A 19,202-nucleotide genomic window follows, 5' to 3' on the forward strand; every position below is an offset into this window, starting at 1 on the left:
GTCATAACAGAGATTTTCCTTTTGGGCCCAGACATCAGCTATTCTTCTTTTTCTGAGTACAATTTATCATGAAGGTGCCAGTTTTTCATAAAGTTACAGGTAGCTGTCCTTTCCAATTTTCATTCAGGGACAGGATCTTCTACTATTTATTCATCAAGATTATGGAAGGCTTTCATGTGAGGAATTTTTTTATTAAGACCACCAATAAAAGATCCTTCTCCACCTTGGGATCTTACTGTTGTACTTCAAAGTCTCACTCAAAAGCCCTTCGAACCAGCTCACAGTTGAAGTGAAATTTCTATCCCAGAAGACTATATTTTTAGTAGACATCACTTCAGCCAAAAGAGTATCCGAATTGCAAGCTCTGTCAGCTAAGCCCCCTTACATCATTTTTCATAAAGACAGAGGTTCCTTAAGAACCAATCCTTCCTTTATGCCTAAAGTAGTAACAGAATCCAACATTAACCAGTCAATTCAGTTACCGGTTTTCTTTCCAAATTTTTTGAACAGAGGACAATATATATTACATTTCCTTGATGTCTTTAGACAATTGCAGTTCTATCTGCACAGGACAAAAAAGCATAGAAAGTCCAATCAGCTCTTTATATCCTTTTCACCTAATTGCTTGGGTCAAGCAGTATTCAAGATCACCTTGGCTAAATGGATAACTGATTTCATTTCTACCATTTATTATCAAAAAGGTATTCAATTACCTTGTACTCTTAAAGCTCACTCTTCCCAATCAGTGCTACCTCAGCAGCTTTTTCTGCCAGGACTTCGGTTAAGATATGTGCTGCTGCCACTTGGTCTAAGACTCATACTTTTGCCTTACATTATAAATTGAATATTGTCTCCAGAAGCAGGGCATTCTTCAGTTCGACAGTGCTTTGCCATATTCTTCCTTAGGGGCCACCCAGGAGTTATGTAGCTGAGGACTCTGACCCAACAGTGAGGAAAAATGAAAAGGACATCATCAGATGTAAAAGTTATGTACTTACCATAACTTGGCATCTGTGTTGTCCATTTTCATTTTTCCTCAGTTCCCTCCCAACCATCCCCTGCCTAGGTTTCTTTTAGAAGTTACCTGGAGTTTTTTGTAACCCTTAAGTTCATGGTTTTGGCCCCGGATTCCTTGCTCTGTTCATTTTCTTCCTTCTGGTATGTATCCTGCTGTATAAGGCAGCAAACTCGATCTGAGGGGTTACAGTAGGTATGATGCATGATGCAAGAGGGAGGAGCTCGAGACTCAGATCCTAAAGTCGTGAGGATACGGCCTAGTTGGATCCAAAGACCCAGAAATGAAGAAGATTGAAAATAGACAACACATATGCCAAGTTATGGTGAGTACATAACTTCTATTTTTATTGAAAGCCATCATACAAACAAAAAAAACAGTACCTCCTAAACTCTATTAATTTAATACTAACACAATAAACTGTGTACATCTTCAAATATTTAAGTTTTACCATTCTAATAGGAATAAATGTCCCAAACTGAAAGCCAAACTCACAGACTTGAGTTAACCTAAAAAAAGAGTTATCAGTGCTAAGACTCGTGGTGCAGCCTGTGCTTCTACCAAATACTAACTGGTTTTGTCTTATCTTTATAGTTCTCCCATCTGGGAGAACCCCTGAATGTTTTCAGAGAATATTATCTCCTAGCCAGTTTCTCATTTATTTTTCCCCAGCCAGTCACTCTCCACCAGATTGTAACCAATTTATCTTTATCAGATTGTTTCCATGGAGACATGAGGGCCAGATACAGAATTCCTACCAAGCATATATTCGTTTGCTAGAAAAAAGCCTCATAATATTCAATATTCTTTTTCATTTACTTGTTTTCTCTTAAAACGTGTTACTAAATCAGTCTAAGGTCCTTAATCCAGTCATTCACAAATGCAAAAGCACATTAAATTGTCATGCTCTCTTAAACGGGGTTTTTTTTTTACATTGCAATGCCCACATTTCTTAAAACTGAACAAGAAGAAAGAGAAAAGGGAGAAAAAAAAGAGCAGCAGCACCTATTTACAATTCCCATTGCACTTAAAAATAACTGAGAAAACTTTTTTACATTATAGCATGCAAAGAAAACCATACACCATAAAAATAGTACTAGTAAGAAAAAAAATAAATGTTTTCTTTACTTATTAACTTTCTCCCTTCTTTTCCCCTTCCCAAAGCATTTTCCAAACTTTAATGACATGAAGTAGGGCATATACCTAACACTCCTCCACAAGTCCAAAATATTCTGAAAAAGTTCAATATTTCCAGATTTTCTTGTTTTGTCATATTTCACAGATATAATTATTGCATTGTAATCAAACATTAGGTTATTGGTTTTATTACTATTCATCTCCATCTCCCAATTCCTGTCTCTGCCACATTTCCAACGTACACCCGATTCTTCTAGTCAACTCTCGTGCTCCCTTCCTTCTCTCTAACATTTTCCTTTGAAACATTTGAAATTATTTCACAGGTGCAGTCTCTCTGTGGTCTTTATTACCAGAACAACAAGAAGCAGAATCTCTTTTCCATTCACAGCTCACTTTTTTGTTGGACAAACTTTTGTATTTTCTCCTTAGCATGTACTTCAAAAAGTGATTTTGTCCCTCCAGGGAAGAATACCTTGAAGACAGCTAGGTACAGCAGTTGAATCTCACACCTTTGTCTGAACATTCCTTGAATAGTGGAATGAATTTACTCTTCTTCTGCTTGGTGTACAGTGAGTAGTCATTACAAATACTCTGCTGTATTTCACTTTTAGCATTATTTTGTCCTTCTGTCACAGTTTTGTCAGAATCAACTCCTTTTGCTGATAACATTGCATCTTTACTATTAAAGGTCTAGGTCACTTTCTCATAGCCAGGTTTGGAGCATACATACAATCTACCCTTTCAGCTAACATCTCCTGGTGTGGAATATCAGTCCAGTTGCTTATTTGTGCTTTCATGAAGTTAATGCAGTCTGTTCCTTCCAGCTTATCTGATATAGCTGAAAACTCTGTCCTCTAATTATATTATTTTTTGAAATATCTCTTCCTGAGCAGTTGCATATTATGCCAGCCTGTTCTTCATTTCAGCCTCTGGGTTTTGCAGCTTTATCACCTCATCTGAATATTTGTTTAAAGCTTCTTCCATTTTTTCCCAGCCTTTTTTGTTTGTTTGTGTTGATATACTCCATCAGTGTTTCATTTATTTTAACCAGGTGCGTGTGCAGTTGCCTTGTATCTTCCTGTAGGTTACTGGAAGTCATATCTGGAGGTTGCATAGCTTTTTTTCTGAACAGCTGCAGAACTTTCGCCAGTCAGTGTTTCTTCCTAACTTTTTTAGCTGATTTTTTTCCAGGTGCTCTGTATTTCTTTTTTCCCGGCATCCAGGCAGTATGCTTACTAACCAGTTACTGAAATTTACCCATAAACACAAAAGTCTACTGAACTTCTGTGTTTAGTTTCTGTTTTCACACTGGGAGAGCTGGAGTTAAGCTGTTACTCAGTGTGCAGCCAAAGTTGCATATCATGATGTGAGGGATGTTAGTCCTGTGCAGGGACATACAGAAGATGTGGAAGTCAGACTTGGTGGTTGGAAGTCTGCATATGGTATAATTCTTGTGATTACCAGTATTACAGCAGTGGTCATACGCAAACATGTACAATTATGATGACCATGCTGACAGAAACCTTCCTTTCCTCAGCCATTAAGCTTGCAGGTACCATGACTTGTCTGAAACATTTATGTTAATAGGTACTAGGCTATCTGCCTGAGGGCATTTATAAGCCTAGCCAGAGTGTGTCAGCTTTCGCCACCCCATTGATTAACTGATCCTCTGTCAAGCAGAGCCAATAAAGTGATCCCAAGGGTGTATTTTCTGTTACCCATCCACTCATCAAGGTTTCTCTTGAAGAGTGTTAGTGAGCGGCTCTGCCTGATGTAATTTGGAATTTTGTTCCAAAGCATGGGGAGTCTCTGTGACAGGAATCTATCCCTCCAGCATGTTCTGTTTATTGTTGTGGCGAGGTTTAGCTCACTAAAGCGTGTGGCTCGCAGTGACTTGGATTTCTTTAGGTGGAGCATGTCCATCAATTCTGAGTTGGACATGGCATTGTAAGGCAGAGATCACCTCTGAGTAAGCGATATGCCACTGAGTACAGCCGGAGTTTTTTCAGTTGGGCTGCATAGGACATATGTTTGAGGCCAGTAATCCTCTTGGTGAGGTACTTCACCTCTGCATGCAGGATTTCTGAAATGTAGATTGTTTTCTGTTGGAAACTCCAGCTGATCCTAGTTATTATTTAATTAATTTATTTATTTTTTATTTCAAGCAAAACCACAGCTGGTAACAGGCAGAAAGCCAAGGCTCAACAGTTGTAAAATCCACAAGTTTTATTAAAAGTTAGTGCTTTTGCAGTGTTCACCACCACTTCATCAGACAAAAAAGCAAAGCAAGCGAACTTCTTTTATACTAGATTTCAGTATCAATTAACACAACAATGCAGAATCCTAATTGTTCCACATGGCATCTGCTTTTAAAGCAACAGTACTAAAAACTGCACATAAAAATAACAGTAAAAATAAGATGCAGAATAGTGCATTTATCTACTTTTGTTTGCTTTTAATACTGGTTTTAGGGTACATGGTTATTCAGACCCATTTCCCTGTGTGCTCCTAACCTTAAAATCCACTGTAATTCTGCATTTTCAGTCATATTTACTAACCCCCCCATACTCACATTCACAACTTGTAAAACTTGGAATACAAATGTGTGTGTGTGTTTTGCTAAAGTACTACAATCATTCCCTCTACTTGTGCAGATAATTTAACTAAAAGTGAACGACAAGCTTTGTTAGAAATGCAACGTAATACAAATATTGTTCTTGATTCAACTTACTGTCTTGATAGTATGTTTATTATGCTTAGTGATTTTAACACTTATGTTAGTATTGATGCAGTAATGGTGCATGACTTGAAATGTAGACTTGATAACTGTTTATTAGAATGTTTGAATTTAGGGCTTGTTACTAAGGAACTGTATGATTATTTTATAGTGCAGAATCCACTTATACCTCAAATGCATGGGCTACCAAAGATACACAAGCACTCCTTGAAGCCTCCGTTTAGACCCATTGTAGCGGGTGGGAGCTAGTTGACAGACCTATTTCTAGATTTCTGGACAAACAACTTAGAAAGGTTCTGGATGAATCTGAGGTAATGTTAAGGGACACAAAACATTTTCTAAGGGATCTATATAATGCAACCAATGGGGAGATCAGTAAAAGTATTGAGGTCTTGGCAACCTTTAGATGTGATTTCATTATTTACATGTATTCACAATCATGAGGGGATATTGATGGTGAAAAGTGCCTTAGATAGATACAGACAATTTGAATCAAAACAGGTGGATCTATTCTGTTTACTCTTGGAATTAGTTCTAGAGAATAACATATTCTTCTTCAAAGACAAGTGCTGTTGGCAAAAACCAGGAGTTGCCATGGGCACTAGCTGTGCGAGCTCCTATGCCAACTTGGTCATGATGGAATGGGAACACCAACACATTCTAAATAATATGGATCCACATATAATAATATATCGACATTTTGTGGATGATCTTTTTATAGGTTGGCAGGGAGTTGAAGAGAGTTTAGAACTTTATACCCAATATTTGAGCACCAGTAGTAATTTTCTTAAATTTACCCTAAGTAAATCCATGAGTAAAATTGATTTTTTGGATGTAACTATAGCCAAGCAAGGAACTGGTCTAACCACCATTATTCATAGGAAAGAATGTCATCGCCCCACATATTTGCATAGGGATAGTATGCATCCACAACATATTTTTAGTAATATCATTAAGGGACAGGTTATGAGGACCTCACGTCTATCCTGTAATGACAAGGACTTTCAGGATGGACTATGCCATCTACGGGATTACATTAAGGGTAGAGGGTATGGGCCTGTGGAAATTGACAAGGCATATAGTGTAGTAAATAAGGAAAGACAAGGGAGGGCCAAGCCCTATTTCTCACAATGAAATGATACAGCTAAGTATGCTGAAAGTAGATCTGTGAAAATGCCCATGGTCTTTACCTATACAACAGAGGTGAACAGAATTAGGGAAGTGGTCAGAAGTAACTGGCACAATTTACAGACTGACGAGAAGGTAAAAGAGCTGGTAGGCCAGCAACCTGTTTTTCGTGCATAAAAATAAGAAGAATCTTAAACAGTGTTTATGTTATCCTAGATTATATCATAATCTAGGGGTAAGACAATGGGGTACACGTAAATGTCAGAAGTGTGCATATTATGACTGTATTGATCAGTCTATGTACTTTAAGCATCCAGAGACAGGCCATTTATGGAAACTTAGGGTTTCAGCAGACTGCAACACACAGAATGTTATTTATGCAGCACACTGTGTTTCATGTTTCAAATTTTATATAGGTAAGACCAACTGGAAACTGAAAGAGAGAGTGAGGGATCATTTGTATTGCACAAGAAGAGGGAATGATTGTAGTGTTTTAGCAAAACACACACTAACAAATGGCAACACACATACATTTGTATTCCAAGTTTTACAAGTTGTGACTGTGAGTATGGGGGGGGGGGGTTAGTAAATATGACTGAAAATGCAAAATTACAGTGGATTTTAAGATTAAGAGCGCACAGGGAAATGGGTCTGAATAACCATGTACCCCTAAAACCAGTATTAAAAGCAAAGAAAAGTAGATAAATGCACTATTCTGCATCTTGGTATTTTTTACTGTTATTTTTTATGTGCAGCTTTTAGTACGGTTGCTTTAAAAGCAGATGCCATGTGAATCAATTAGGATTCTGCATTGTGATGATTGATGCTGAAATCTAGTATAAAAGAAGTTAATTTGCTTTACTTTTTTGTCTGATAAAGTGGTGGTGAACACTGCGAAAGCGCCAACTTTTTAATAAAAATTGTGGATTTTACAACTGTTGAGCCTTGCCTTTCTGCCTGTTACCAACTGTGGTTTTGCTTGGAATTCTGCTTGGGTTTGCTGCTGGAACACACTCACTGCTTTTGGGTTTTCTTGCTGCTAATTAATTAATTTATTTATTTACCTATTTGTTGACTAGGTAAGCCCACTAGACAAAACTCCCTTTTCTGACCTGTGAGTACTGTCTGCTTTGTGACTTACTCAGAGTTGACAAAAATCAAACCCTGCACCCTGGGCACAGGAAGCAGGTCAGTAACAGCTCAGAGCTTTAGTCCCCTGTGATAACTGCAAATAAAGGTGGAAGGAATCAAACCCTGTACCCTGAACACAGGAAGCAGCTCATTAACGGCTCAGTGCTTTGGTCCCCCGTGATAACTGCAAATAAAGGTGGAAGGAATCAAACCCTGTACCCTGGGCACAGGAAGCAGCTCATTAACAGCTCAGAGCTTTAGTCTCCTGTGATAACTGCAAATAAAGGTGGAAGGAATCAAACCCGGTACCCTGGGCACAGGAAGCAGCTCATTAACAGCTCAGAGCTTTAGTCCCCTGTGATAACTGCAAATAAAGGTGGAAGGAATCAAACCCGGTACCCTGGGCACAGCAAGCAGCTCATTAACAGTTCAGAGCTTTAGTCCCCTGTGATAACTGCAAATAAAGGTGGAAGGAATCAAACCCGGTACCCTGAACACAGGAAGCAGCTCACAAACAGCTCAGAGCTTTGGTCCCCTGTGATAACTGCAAATAAAGGTGGAAGGAATCAAACCCTGTACCCTGGGCACATGAAGCTCATTAACAGCTCAGAGCTTTAGTCCCCTGCACGAACTGTCTTTAAACAGTTAGAGCTTTAGTCCCCTACACTAACTGTCTTTAAACAGCTCTACATCTCCCTTTTTCTCTTTTGAGGCAGAATCCCATCATGCTGTCTACATGTGCTACCATCTCACATTTTACCTTAAGAAGGGTTATGTGAGTTCCAGAAGTCAGAACAGTTGCTTGTCTCCTCAATATTAAGTAGAAAAGGACTGGCAATGGTAAAGAAAGCTCTCAGTGAATCACCAATTACATTATTGTAAACGATTGAGCTTGCTATTGGGAAAATGCTGCTCGTGGGTGATCATCAGGCTATTGTTGTTTCTTCTTATGTTTGGTTCATAAATATTTCCTTTACACACATTTGTGTTAATGTCACTTGGATATCTGTATTAATGTTTGGACTTTAATTCCAGGAGTCTGGTCTTCTTTGGTATCTTAGTGTTTTAGGACTTTGTCTTCTGAGTCCCTTGCCTTTTGTCTTCGTCTACCTTCAGGAAGTTTACATTTTTTAATGCTTAAGTTTTTTTGAAACAGTCATCCACTGCAGAAGGTCTGTAAAATCAGATATAAAGTGTATGTACTCATATCAATTGGTTTTGAGGATGCCTTCTGAAGTGGGTGTTTATTACATTCCCAAGATACCCTCTCCACCCATCATTTCCATTTACTGAAAGGCAGGCCGTTGTACACACGTATATTCATATCTTTTTGTTTTTCTGTCTTTCTGGTTGTGTTCACTCAGTACATTCGTGGTTGAATGGTCGAGCACATGGCCTCTAGTCTAAAGTCTGATGTCACATTATGCACTGGTTACATATGTTTGCAGATCCCCAAGCATGAGATAAGGAGAAGATTCTGGATGTCGCTCAACTCTGTTATCAGAAGCTGAAGCCAAAAAAGTTATTCTGTGCAGCTGAACCCCTTGTAAATCACCTTATATGGTAAGAACATTCATTATTTATGGTCTGTAACTTACATTACAGTGCCAGCCTGAGATACAGAGAAAAGATGTGGGCAGGTCACTCTATGTTTTGATGCCTGTGATACAAACAGATATTGCTAATGTTGGAATTTTAGACTTTGACTAACTGAAGCTACGTTTTTGGAATTTATAGGCCATGTTTGAGAGGATCTACTTATATGAATTTCCTGGGCTGAATTCAGTTGGTACCAGAAGAGGAAAAGGGACAAGGTTTCTATTCGAGACTTTTTTGGTACCCAGCAAAGGCAATACATGGCGTCCTATCCTGGACCTTTCTACTCTAAATACCTTTCTGGTGATTCCAAAATTCAAGATGCTGACTCTTCACCAGCTGCTTCCTATGCTAGACAAAGATGTATGGTTGGCAACACTAGACTTAAAAGAAGCATACCTGCACATCCCTATCAGGGAGTCTTGCAGAAGATACCTACGCTTCAAAGCAGGCTACATGCACTATCAGTTCTCTGCACTGCCCTTTGGCTTATCTACTGCGCCCAGGGTATTCACAAAGTGCCTAGCTCCAGTCATTGCATTCTGCAGGCAAAGAAATATTCAAATATATCCATACCTGTACGATTGTCTAATTCAGGCAGAAAGCAAGGACATACTTTTGAATAATCTGGCCTTTGTTCAAAGGATACTGACTTGTCTGGGGTACACCATAAACGAAAAGAAATCACACCTGGTACCCTGTCAACAAGTTATTTTCCTGGGAGCAAGCTTGAGTACAACTTCCCAGATGGCTTTCCTCACGCCAGAGAAACTGACTCATTTGACAACCTACTTCTAACAAGTGACCAGAAAAACCCAGTTATCTGCAAGGCAAATACTGCAAACCTTGAGGTTTATGGCCTCCTGCATTCTTCTAATTCCATATGCAAGGCTGCATATGAGGAAACTGCAATGGTATCTCAAAAGCCTATGGTGTCAACATTCACAGGATCTAAAAGCTATAGTTTCATAGTATAGTACTAGGCTATCTGCCCTGGGGCATTTGTAAGCCTAGCCATAGTGATGTGGCTTTTGCCACCCCATGAAGTGGTACAAAAAATGTACAGAATAAATTTAGAATACTGTGCCTCTGTCTAGTAGTGACACAATGAAGGTCCCCTTATATAATAGAATTAGTTTACTGTGCCCCTGTCTAGCAGTGACACAGATCTTGTTCCAAAGCATGGGAAGCCTCTGGGTTATGAATCTATCCCTCCAGCATGTCCTATTCATACTTGTGCCGAGGTTTAGGTCTTTAGCTCTCGTGGTCCTGGTGGATTTGGATTTTTTGAGGTGGAGCATGTCCATCAGATCCTGATTGGACATGGCCTTGTACGTCAGGCAGAGATCACCTCTGAGCAGGCGGTATGCTACTGAATAGAGCTGAAGTTTCTTTAGTCTGGCAGAATAAGACATATGTTGGAGACCCTTGATCCTTTTGGTGAGGTACTTTTGTGGTCTCTCCAGCTGTTGCAAATGCCGGGTGAGGTACATACCAAATGGGGCATTGCACTCAATCATGGGTCTGATGAGGGAGGAATATAGGGGTACAATGACATCCTTGGATCTGGATGTGAATCCCTTCATGATGAGGTGTGCAAGGTAGAATGTTTTTCTAACCACTTTGGCAACGTGGGTGTCAAATGAGAGGTCGCTGTCGACTTGGGTCCCTAGGTCTCTGATTACTTTTTCCGTACTCAGTGGGTTGCTGTCTATGTGATAATTTGTGGGCACTTTATTTTTCCCAAAGGGGATGACTATACATTTTTTGGCATTTAGTTTAAGGCCGTGACTCCGGCACCAGTTGTCCGTTTCTGTGAGGCCTTTTTGTAGGATGTGTGTGTCTGCTGGTATATCGACTATGGCACCTAGTTTGCAGTCATCTGAGAACTTTGTCAGCCACAGCCCTCCCATGTTTGCTTTAACATCTGAGAAATAAATGCCGAACAAGAGGGGTCCCAGGACAGATCCCTGTGGGACACCACTTGTGACTGGCTTTGAGTCTGACATTGCTCCAGCGATTTTAACTTTATGGGTTCTGTCCTTTAGCCAGTTTGCAACCCATGTAGTGACATAAGGGTTTACTTTTAAGCTGTTGAGCTTATCTATGATGCCTGAGTGGGGTATTGTGTCGAAGGCCTTAGCCAAGTCCAGGTATGCTGTATGGACTGCTTTGCCCTCATCAATGGCTCTAGTGACTGTTTCGAAAAAGTCAACCAGGTTTAAAAGGCAGGATCTGCCCTTTACAAAGCCGAACTGGGTGGGGTCAAGCGTCTGCAGGTCCCCCATGTCTCTGTTTATGAGTTCCATAATGATTCTTTCCATAGCTTTGCAGACCAGGCTGGTTAAGCTATGGGTCGGTAGTTTCCAGGGTCTGTAGAGGCACCCCCCTTGTGGAGTGGGACCACTGTTGCTGTACGCCAGTGTTCAGGTACATATCCCGAAGTAAGGCTAAGGTTAAATAGCATTTTTATGTGTGGGTTTAGCTCCTCTTGGAGTTCACGTAACACGCAACCCGGGATACCGTCAGGTCCCATTGATGCTGTGTTTTTTGCTTTGTTTAGGGCGGTTCTCACTTGGACATCTGAGATGACAGGGAGATTACATTCAGCTGGGATAAGTATTTCTTCTTTTGGGGGTGAAGGAGGGGAGAAATTTGCACTGAACCTGTCAGCCAGAATGTTGGCAATATCTGTGGGTTCAGTGTATTTTATGTTGTTGTGAACCAACTCTGAGCATATCTGAGGGTTTCCACCCAGGTTTCTAACATAGCTGAAGAAGGCTTTGTGGTTATCTTTAGTGTCCTTAGCGATTTTTCTCTCAAAGTTGGCCTTGGATGATTCCTGTCATACCTTGCCTATGCCTAGAGTTTCTTTGTTGGGCAGAGGCCTGCCACCAAAACAAGGGACTACCATTCACACTGCCCCCTGCCGCCCAAACCTTAACAACAGACACATCAGACTATGCATGGGGGGGCTCACCTGGCAGGGAAGTGCATTCAGGGCAAATGGAACCCAAGTCAAATGCACCTACACATAAATCAAAAGGAAATGCTAGCTGTACAGAATGCTCTGACAGCCTTCAAGGACTCATCCCTCAAGGACTCATACCTCATTAGACCCATTATAGAATACAACGCCCCGTTTGGTATGTACCTCTCAAGACATCTGCAACAACTGGAAAGACCGCAGAAATACCTCACTAAAAGAATCACAGGACTAAAGCAGATGCCCTATGCTGACCACCTTAAAAAACTCCAGCTATACTCTGTGGCATAGCGTCTACTCAGAGGCGATCTCTGCTTAACATACAAGGCCATGTCAAACCCAGAGCTGTTGGACATGCTACACTTAAAGAAATCCCAATCCCTCAGAGCCACACGCTCCAGGGATCTAAATCTTGTTGTCACAATAAACAAAACATGCTGGAGGGATAGGTTCCTGACCCAGAGACTCCCCAGACTCTGGAATAGATTGCCCATACATGTCAAGCAGAGTGCCTCTTTGGCCCTCTTCAAAAGGAGCCTTGACGATTGGATGGGAGAAAGAAATTCTCCCCGGGGATCACGTCAGTCGCCCTGCTAGACAGGGATCCAGGGAAGTAAATAGTGTGGGAAGAAATAGCCAGGGAATTGTTATGGCTAGACTTGTATAGGCCCTAGGGCTGATAGCCTAGTACCAACCTATGAACATTCTTCCAGGACAGTAAAAACGGACAACACCACGGTCATGTGGTACATAAGCAAGGGGGTACACACTCTTACCCCCTCTGCAGACTAGCCATGGCATTGTGGAACACAGCCTTGAGCTACCAAGTGAATCTACAAGCTCAATTCCTGCCAGGAAAACTAAATACACTGGCAGATGGACTAAGCAGAAACCTCATGGACCCACACAAGTGGAAACTGGAACCAAGGTTTTTCATCTTGTTGACAAGCAAATGGGGGAGCCAAGATATAGACCTGTTTGCCTCCCCCCAGAACCATCAAGTGGACAAATTTTGCACAAGGATTCCACGCAAACTAGCTTGGAAAGTGGATGCTCTGTCCTTCAGCTGGAAAAACCTATCAGTTTATGTCTTTCCTCCTCTGCCTGTACTCTCCAAGGTACTACTAAAGATCAAACAAGACAAGGACGATATTAATTGTACCAGATTGGCCACGCCAACAGTGGTACCCCCTCTTGCACAGTGTGTCACGCTTGGCCCCATGGCACCTGCCTCAGACTCCTTCCCTGTTGTCTCAGCAGGAGAACCAGATTCTGCACCAACAGCTGCAAACCCTGAACCTAGCAGCCTGGCTAATTACCTAATCTCTCCTTTACCACCCCTCAGTAAATCAGTGATGGATATCATTTTAGAGGCTAGGAGGCCTAGTACTAGAAAATCTTATGCTGCAAAATGGAAAAGATTTTGTACCTGGAACCAATCTCAAGGGATGAGCGCAGCAGTGCCCAATTTACCACAGATTCTACAATATTTGACTGAGATGCTTCATAAGGGCTTGTCCTTTTTTTCCATCAAAATTCATGCCTCAGCCATTTCAGCTCATTATAGCACAGAGCCACCCCTCTTCTCTCACCCACTGCTCAAGCAGTTCCTCAGAGGGGCCAAAAATTTAAGGCCACCGAGAAGAGCTCCAGCTCCAGACTGGGACATTAACTTTGACTTGGAGGAACTCACTCTTCCTCCTTTCGCCAGCAACTACTACAGATTTCCTGGAAAACAGGTTTCCTTTTAGCAATCACTTCTGCAAGAAGGGTATCTGAATTACAGGCCCTTATGGCAGTGGAGCTTTTCATCATCTTTCATCCGGACAGGGTGTCCCTCAGAACCAATCCCTCCTAAATGCCCAAGGTGGTATCCAGTGTGGCTCTTAATCAGTCCATTCATTTGCCTACCTTCTTTCCTAACCCACAGAACAAAGGGGAATGGATACTGCACTCCTTAGATGTGCACAGACTACTTGGACAGGACTAAACGTCAAAGGAAATCTGAACAACTGCTGGTGGCCTTTGCTGCAGGGACAGAGGTGAAAGCTATTTCAAAGCAAACCATTTCAAAATGGATAGGCCACTGCATTCATTTCTGCTATAAGCACCATGGAAAAACCTATCCCACAGGGCAACATACCCCATTCAACCAAGGGCTGCATCTACCACTACAGCCTTTCTCAGGGGCATCCCTACCAAGGACATCCTAGAAACTGCTACCTGGAGTTCTGTACATACTTTCACCAAGCATTATCATTTGCCAATTTTCTCTAAGTCCAGCGCTGGTTGTGCCACTGCAGTCTTGCAGGGCCTTATAGCTGGTCCTAATTCTATTTAAATTCCTCGTCCTAATCTTATCTTTGGGAATCTACCCAAATGTAATGACTGCAACAGTAAAACATGAAGAACATAGTACAGTTGTGTACACTTACCATAAATGTAGATGTTCGAGTGTATTCACTGTTGCAGTCCTGGTTGCCTCCCTCCAGCCCCCTTTCTTCTTTTGGCTATACCTCTACTCTCACTTACTATGCTCAAAAAGCTTTTTGGTGTATTTGCTTTTTTGTTTGAGGTATATCCTTGTATTATAGATTTAATTGCTTCCCATTATGGGGGCACCTGACATCTGGGGCAAGAAAAACGGATGTAATGGCGTCGGCTGCATGTTTTATACCCCTGACAACCTGACATCATGGAAGAAAGGACAGCAACCGACGCAGGACCCAAGACTTTGTTAATCAAGCCGACTGAGGGTTACTGCAAGCAGATAACCCAAATGTAATGACTGCAACAGTGAATACACTCGAACATCTACATTTATGGTAAGTGCACACAACTGTACTTTCTTTTCTCTCTCCTGAGCAGTTTAACTGTATCCTCACTTTATAGCCCTTGTCTTCACCTTTAGGATCACCCAATGTCTTGCTTTCATCTTTTAGATCCCCTCAACTGCTGTCTTGATGAATAGGGTGACCGTCATATTTTGTTGTAGGTCACAGGCATTATAAATAGTGTGTTTAGACTTACTGAGTCTTTTTAACTTCCCTGCTCTAATGCCCAGCCTACCCTTGGAGATGCTTTGGAGCTCATTGTTATCAACATACCTTTCAGCTGCTGACCTTCACGATCAGCATAACCATGGCTATGTCCCATTATGATTGATGTAACAGCAGATATTTTCAGCTCCCCTTCAGTGATTAATCTAACCAATGATATACCAGTCGTCTCCCCACTTGATAGGTTTAACAGTGAGTATACCTTTCATCACCCTTCCATGTGAATCTAAATCTACCTATCCCCATGATTTTGTAACCAGTCATGTGACTTTACCTATCGCCATGATTATGTAACCAATCGTGTGAATCTTCCTACCCTATGATTATGTAAGTAATCATGTGAATCTACCTGTCCCCGTGATTATGTAACAAATCATGTAACTCTACCTATCCCCATAATTATGTAACCATAGATACCCATTAAACCTCCCCCAGGTATATCCCCATGATTGTGTAACCAATCATGTGAATCTACCCGTCCCCATGATTATGTAGCCAATCATGTGACTGTACTTGTCTCCATGGTTATGTAACCAGTCATGTAAGTCTGCCTATCCCCATGATTATGTAAGCAATCATGTGACTCTACATATCCCCATGATTATGTAACCATAGATACCCATTAAACCTCCCCCATGTGTATCCCCATGATTATGTAACCATAGATACCTATTAAACCTCCCCCAGGGGATATCCCCATGATTATGTAACCAATTATGTGAATCTACCCGTCCCCATGATTATGTATCCAGTCATGTGACTCTATCTTTCCCCATGATTGTGTAACCAGTCATGTGACTCTACCTGTCCCCATGATTATGTAACCAGTCATGTGACTCTACTTATCCCCAGGATAATATAACCATAGATACCCATTAAACCTCCTCTATGTGTGTCCCCATGATTATGTAACCAATCATGTGAATCTGCCGATCCCCATGATTATGTAACCATAGATATCCATTAAACCTCCCCCATGTGGATGGTACTAAACACACAACTCTCACCTTCTTCCTCTCAAGTGAGCGTTGTAACCTTGGAGATATATTTCAGCTCTCTATCAATGGTTGCTGAGCCATAGATATATATTTCAGCACCCCCCAGTGGTTGGTGTAACTGTATCAGCATGCATCCATGTACCTTCCTAATTTGCTTATTAACATGAAAGTACATATTGGTCTTCTTTGCCAGCTGTCATTATATAACTTTCTAGCTTCCATTACTTAAGTATGTGTGTAGCTATGATTGCACCCACGTGAAAGACAACCAGGACTACCTTCTCAGTTTCTCTGTATCCCTCAGTGTCTCCATTGCTGTTCCCTACCCTCTCTCACAAAATAGTTATTTTTGGTGCTTTGAGCAGGGTAATGTTCATGTGAATAAAAGCCTATTAGTCCTCAAACCATAAGAGGGAGGGTAGATGAGGTGGAGGGTATGGACAGGTGGGCAAGCATGTTTATTTTAATCTGGGACTGGGGGGAATGGCAGACTTAAAGAAAGCAGAGTTTGCAGTAGTCAAAATGAGAAATAACAGGAATGAATGAGGCAGTTGTAGTTGCAATTTCCTGCTTGACTGCTGATCCCAGGAGTAATCTGTGTTTTTGTTTTCTTTTTGCACAGACCGCTATTTTGTCTTCTCAGTCAGCAGCCAATGTGAAAAAAGACACCTTGTGCCAGCCAGCACTAGAGATCTTGGAAACGTCAAGTCAAGAGTCTTCACTTGAGAGTGACACTGATGAAGATGATGATTATATGGACATCTGACTCCAGAAACAAAGACCCCAAGAGCACCAACCTTTCCTTGATAATGTTTCCAGTCTCCTGTTATAAACCATCACAGATACTGGAACTCATCATTCAAAGAAAATCATCCAGCCCTGTCCTCTGTAATAGGAAGCTGGTAGCTACGTACACCGAACACCCAGCCTGCCCTGTTGTTTTGTGCCAAGTATGCAGTGTTTTAGTTCTTGTTACTGCAGTGCAGAGTTATGCCTGCCAGCTAAATGTTACCGTTCGCTTTCCACTTCCTACCCAAAAGCACTTTGTTGTTTGTTTTGGGGCTTTGGGGACTGGTACTGCAGCAAGACAAATGGTTATAAACAACCTAAAGCATGTTTGTGATAGCACTTAACAGCAGACTTTCTTTAAAAGGCAGTTATATAAAAAGTAATGTGGGGTTGAATATGTTAAATTTAACGATTGAAGACATCATGGGAAATGGAAAGTGAGAAGGCAGGGTGGAGGGTTGTTACTGAGTGGTAGCTTATATTTTAAGCTGCATATCGTGGTTGACCCAGAGAACATAATAGTTTGCCAGTGAAAATCTACTGCATAACAAGATCAATTCAGGAACTGTGAGCTACATCCCTTCAAGCTGTTAAACACAGCAATCTGCTTTCACGTCAGTATTGGGAGACCGTTTGAAAGATTTTTTATTTACAGGGTTGAATATGGTTTAAGGACAGTCTGAAATTGTTTTATACAGAGTGTGTGGAGAATTTTTTTCTATATCGAGATGGATATACTCAACATTGTTTATATACAAAATATACTGGAAATATAAATTTGTTTTCTACAAGAAGCTAATACTTTGTAAATAATGTATGCAAATCTTGAAGAAAAATATTGCACACTGTTTTGGAGTGTTGTGTATGTTTTTTTTATGGTGGTGGGTGGAGCTAACATAATTTTTTCTTTTTTGAAACATAACACCAAAATTAAAGCAGTCCTTAATGGCTGTCTACCTATCCTGTATATTCAAATGCTTCTGTAATTACAGAAATGTTTACATTCATCTTTTTCACCTCTGTAGAAAGTACAGTTGACATAGATTCAAAGGTTCATAGGTTGGTACTAGGCTATCAGCCCTAGGGCCTATACAAGCCTAGCCATAATAATTTCTTGGATATTTCTTCCCACAATATTTACTTCCCCGGACCCCTGTCTAGCAGGGCGACTGACGTGATCCACAGGGTAAATTTCCTATCTCCCATCCAGTCATCAAGGTTCCTTTTGAAGAGGGCCAAGGAGGCACTCTGCTTGACATGTATGGGCAGTCTATTCCAGAGTATGGGGAGTCTCTGGGTCAGGAACCTATACCCTCCAGCATGTTTTGTTCATTGTGATGACAAGGTTTAGATCCCTGGAGCATGTGGCTCTGAGAGATTGGGATTTCTTTAAGTGGAGCATGTCCAACAGCTCAGGATTTGACATGGCCTTGTATGTTAAGCAGAGATCGTCTCTGAGTAGACGCTATGCCACAGAGTATAGCTGGAGTTTTTTTAGACAATCAGCATAGGGCATTTGCTTTAGGCCTCTGATTCCTTTAGTGAGGTATTTCTGCAGCCTTTCCAGCTGTTGTAGATGTCTTGTGAGGTACATACCAAATGGGCTGTTGTACACTATAATGGGTCTAATGAGGGATGAGTACAGTGGGACAATGACCTCCTTTTTTCTGGATGAAAAGCCCTTAGTGATGAGGTGTGCCACATAAAAGGATTTCCTGACTGTTGTGTCGATGTGGTTATCGAAGGTAAGACCACTGTCCACCTGTGTCCCCAAGTTTCTCATCACACTTTCGGTGTATAGTGTACTGCCACCTATATGGTAATTCATGGGTACATGTTTTTTCCCCAAAGGGCATAACTATACATTTCTTGGCATTAAGCTTGAGCCCATGGCTCTGGCACCAAGCATCTATTACTGTAAGGCCCTTTTATAGAATATCCACATCATTTGGGGATTCTATAATGGCTCCCAGTTTGCAGGCATCTGCGAACTTTGTTAGCCAGAGTCCCTTAGTGTTGGCCTGTACTTCAGAGAAGTAGATGTCAAACAAGAGCGGTCCCAGGACTGAACCCTGAGGTACTCCACTTGTCACTTGTCTGAAGCTGGATTTAGAGTCGGCTACTTTTCCAGTCTGGGTTCTGTCAGTAAGCCAGTTGGCAACCCATCGAGTGACGTAGGGATTTATGCCCAGCTTAGTAAGTTTATCTATGATTCCAGAGTGGGGGATGGTGTCGAAGGCCTTGGCGAGGTCCAGATAGGCAGTGTGGACTGCCTTACCCTCGTCCACAGCTCTGGAGACTGATTTGAAGGAGTCAGTCAAGTTCAGGAGACAAGATCGGCCCTTCACGAACCCAAACTAGGTGGGGTCCAGTGTTTGAAGGTTGCCAATGTCTTTGTGTATAAGTTCCATGATAATGCGTTCCATTCCCTTGCAGATCAGGCTCGTCAGACTGATGGGATGGTAGTTCCCGGGATCCAAGGTGGATCCCCCCTTGTGGAGTGGGATAACTGTAGCTGTGTGCCACTCAGTGGGCACAAAGCCTGAGGTGAGGCTATGATTAAACATGACACTTAGGTGAAGTGCCAGTTCATTTTGTAGTTCATGTAGTACACAGCCCGGGATGT

The 19,202-nt window shown here is 41.5% G+C and overlaps 1 protein-coding gene across 4 annotated transcripts in view; it reads left to right on the forward strand.

Moving 5' to 3' along the window:
• The window catches only part of CABIN1 (calcineurin binding protein 1), a 4,301,447-nt gene extending 4,284,023 nt beyond the window's left edge, over positions 1-17,424 (forward strand). For all 4 annotated transcript variants that reach the window (XM_044068841.1, XM_044068840.1, XM_044068839.1 and 1 more), the window contains one exon: positions 16,410-17,424. In XM_044068841.1, coding sequence (XP_043924776.1) covers positions 16,410-16,553 — 144 coding nt within the window. In that variant the 3' untranslated portion in view covers positions 16,554-17,424. The remainder of the gene's footprint in view (positions 1-16,409) is intronic.
• The last annotated feature ends 1,778 nt before the right edge of the window (positions 17,425-19,202 follow it).

This window comes from Protopterus annectens, chromosome 4.part0, assembly GCF_019279795.1.
Source record: "Protopterus annectens isolate FY-2018-M chromosome 4.part0, PAN1.0, whole genome shotgun sequence".
Taxonomy (NCBI): domain Eukaryota; kingdom Metazoa; phylum Chordata; order Ceratodontiformes; family Protopteridae; genus Protopterus; species Protopterus annectens.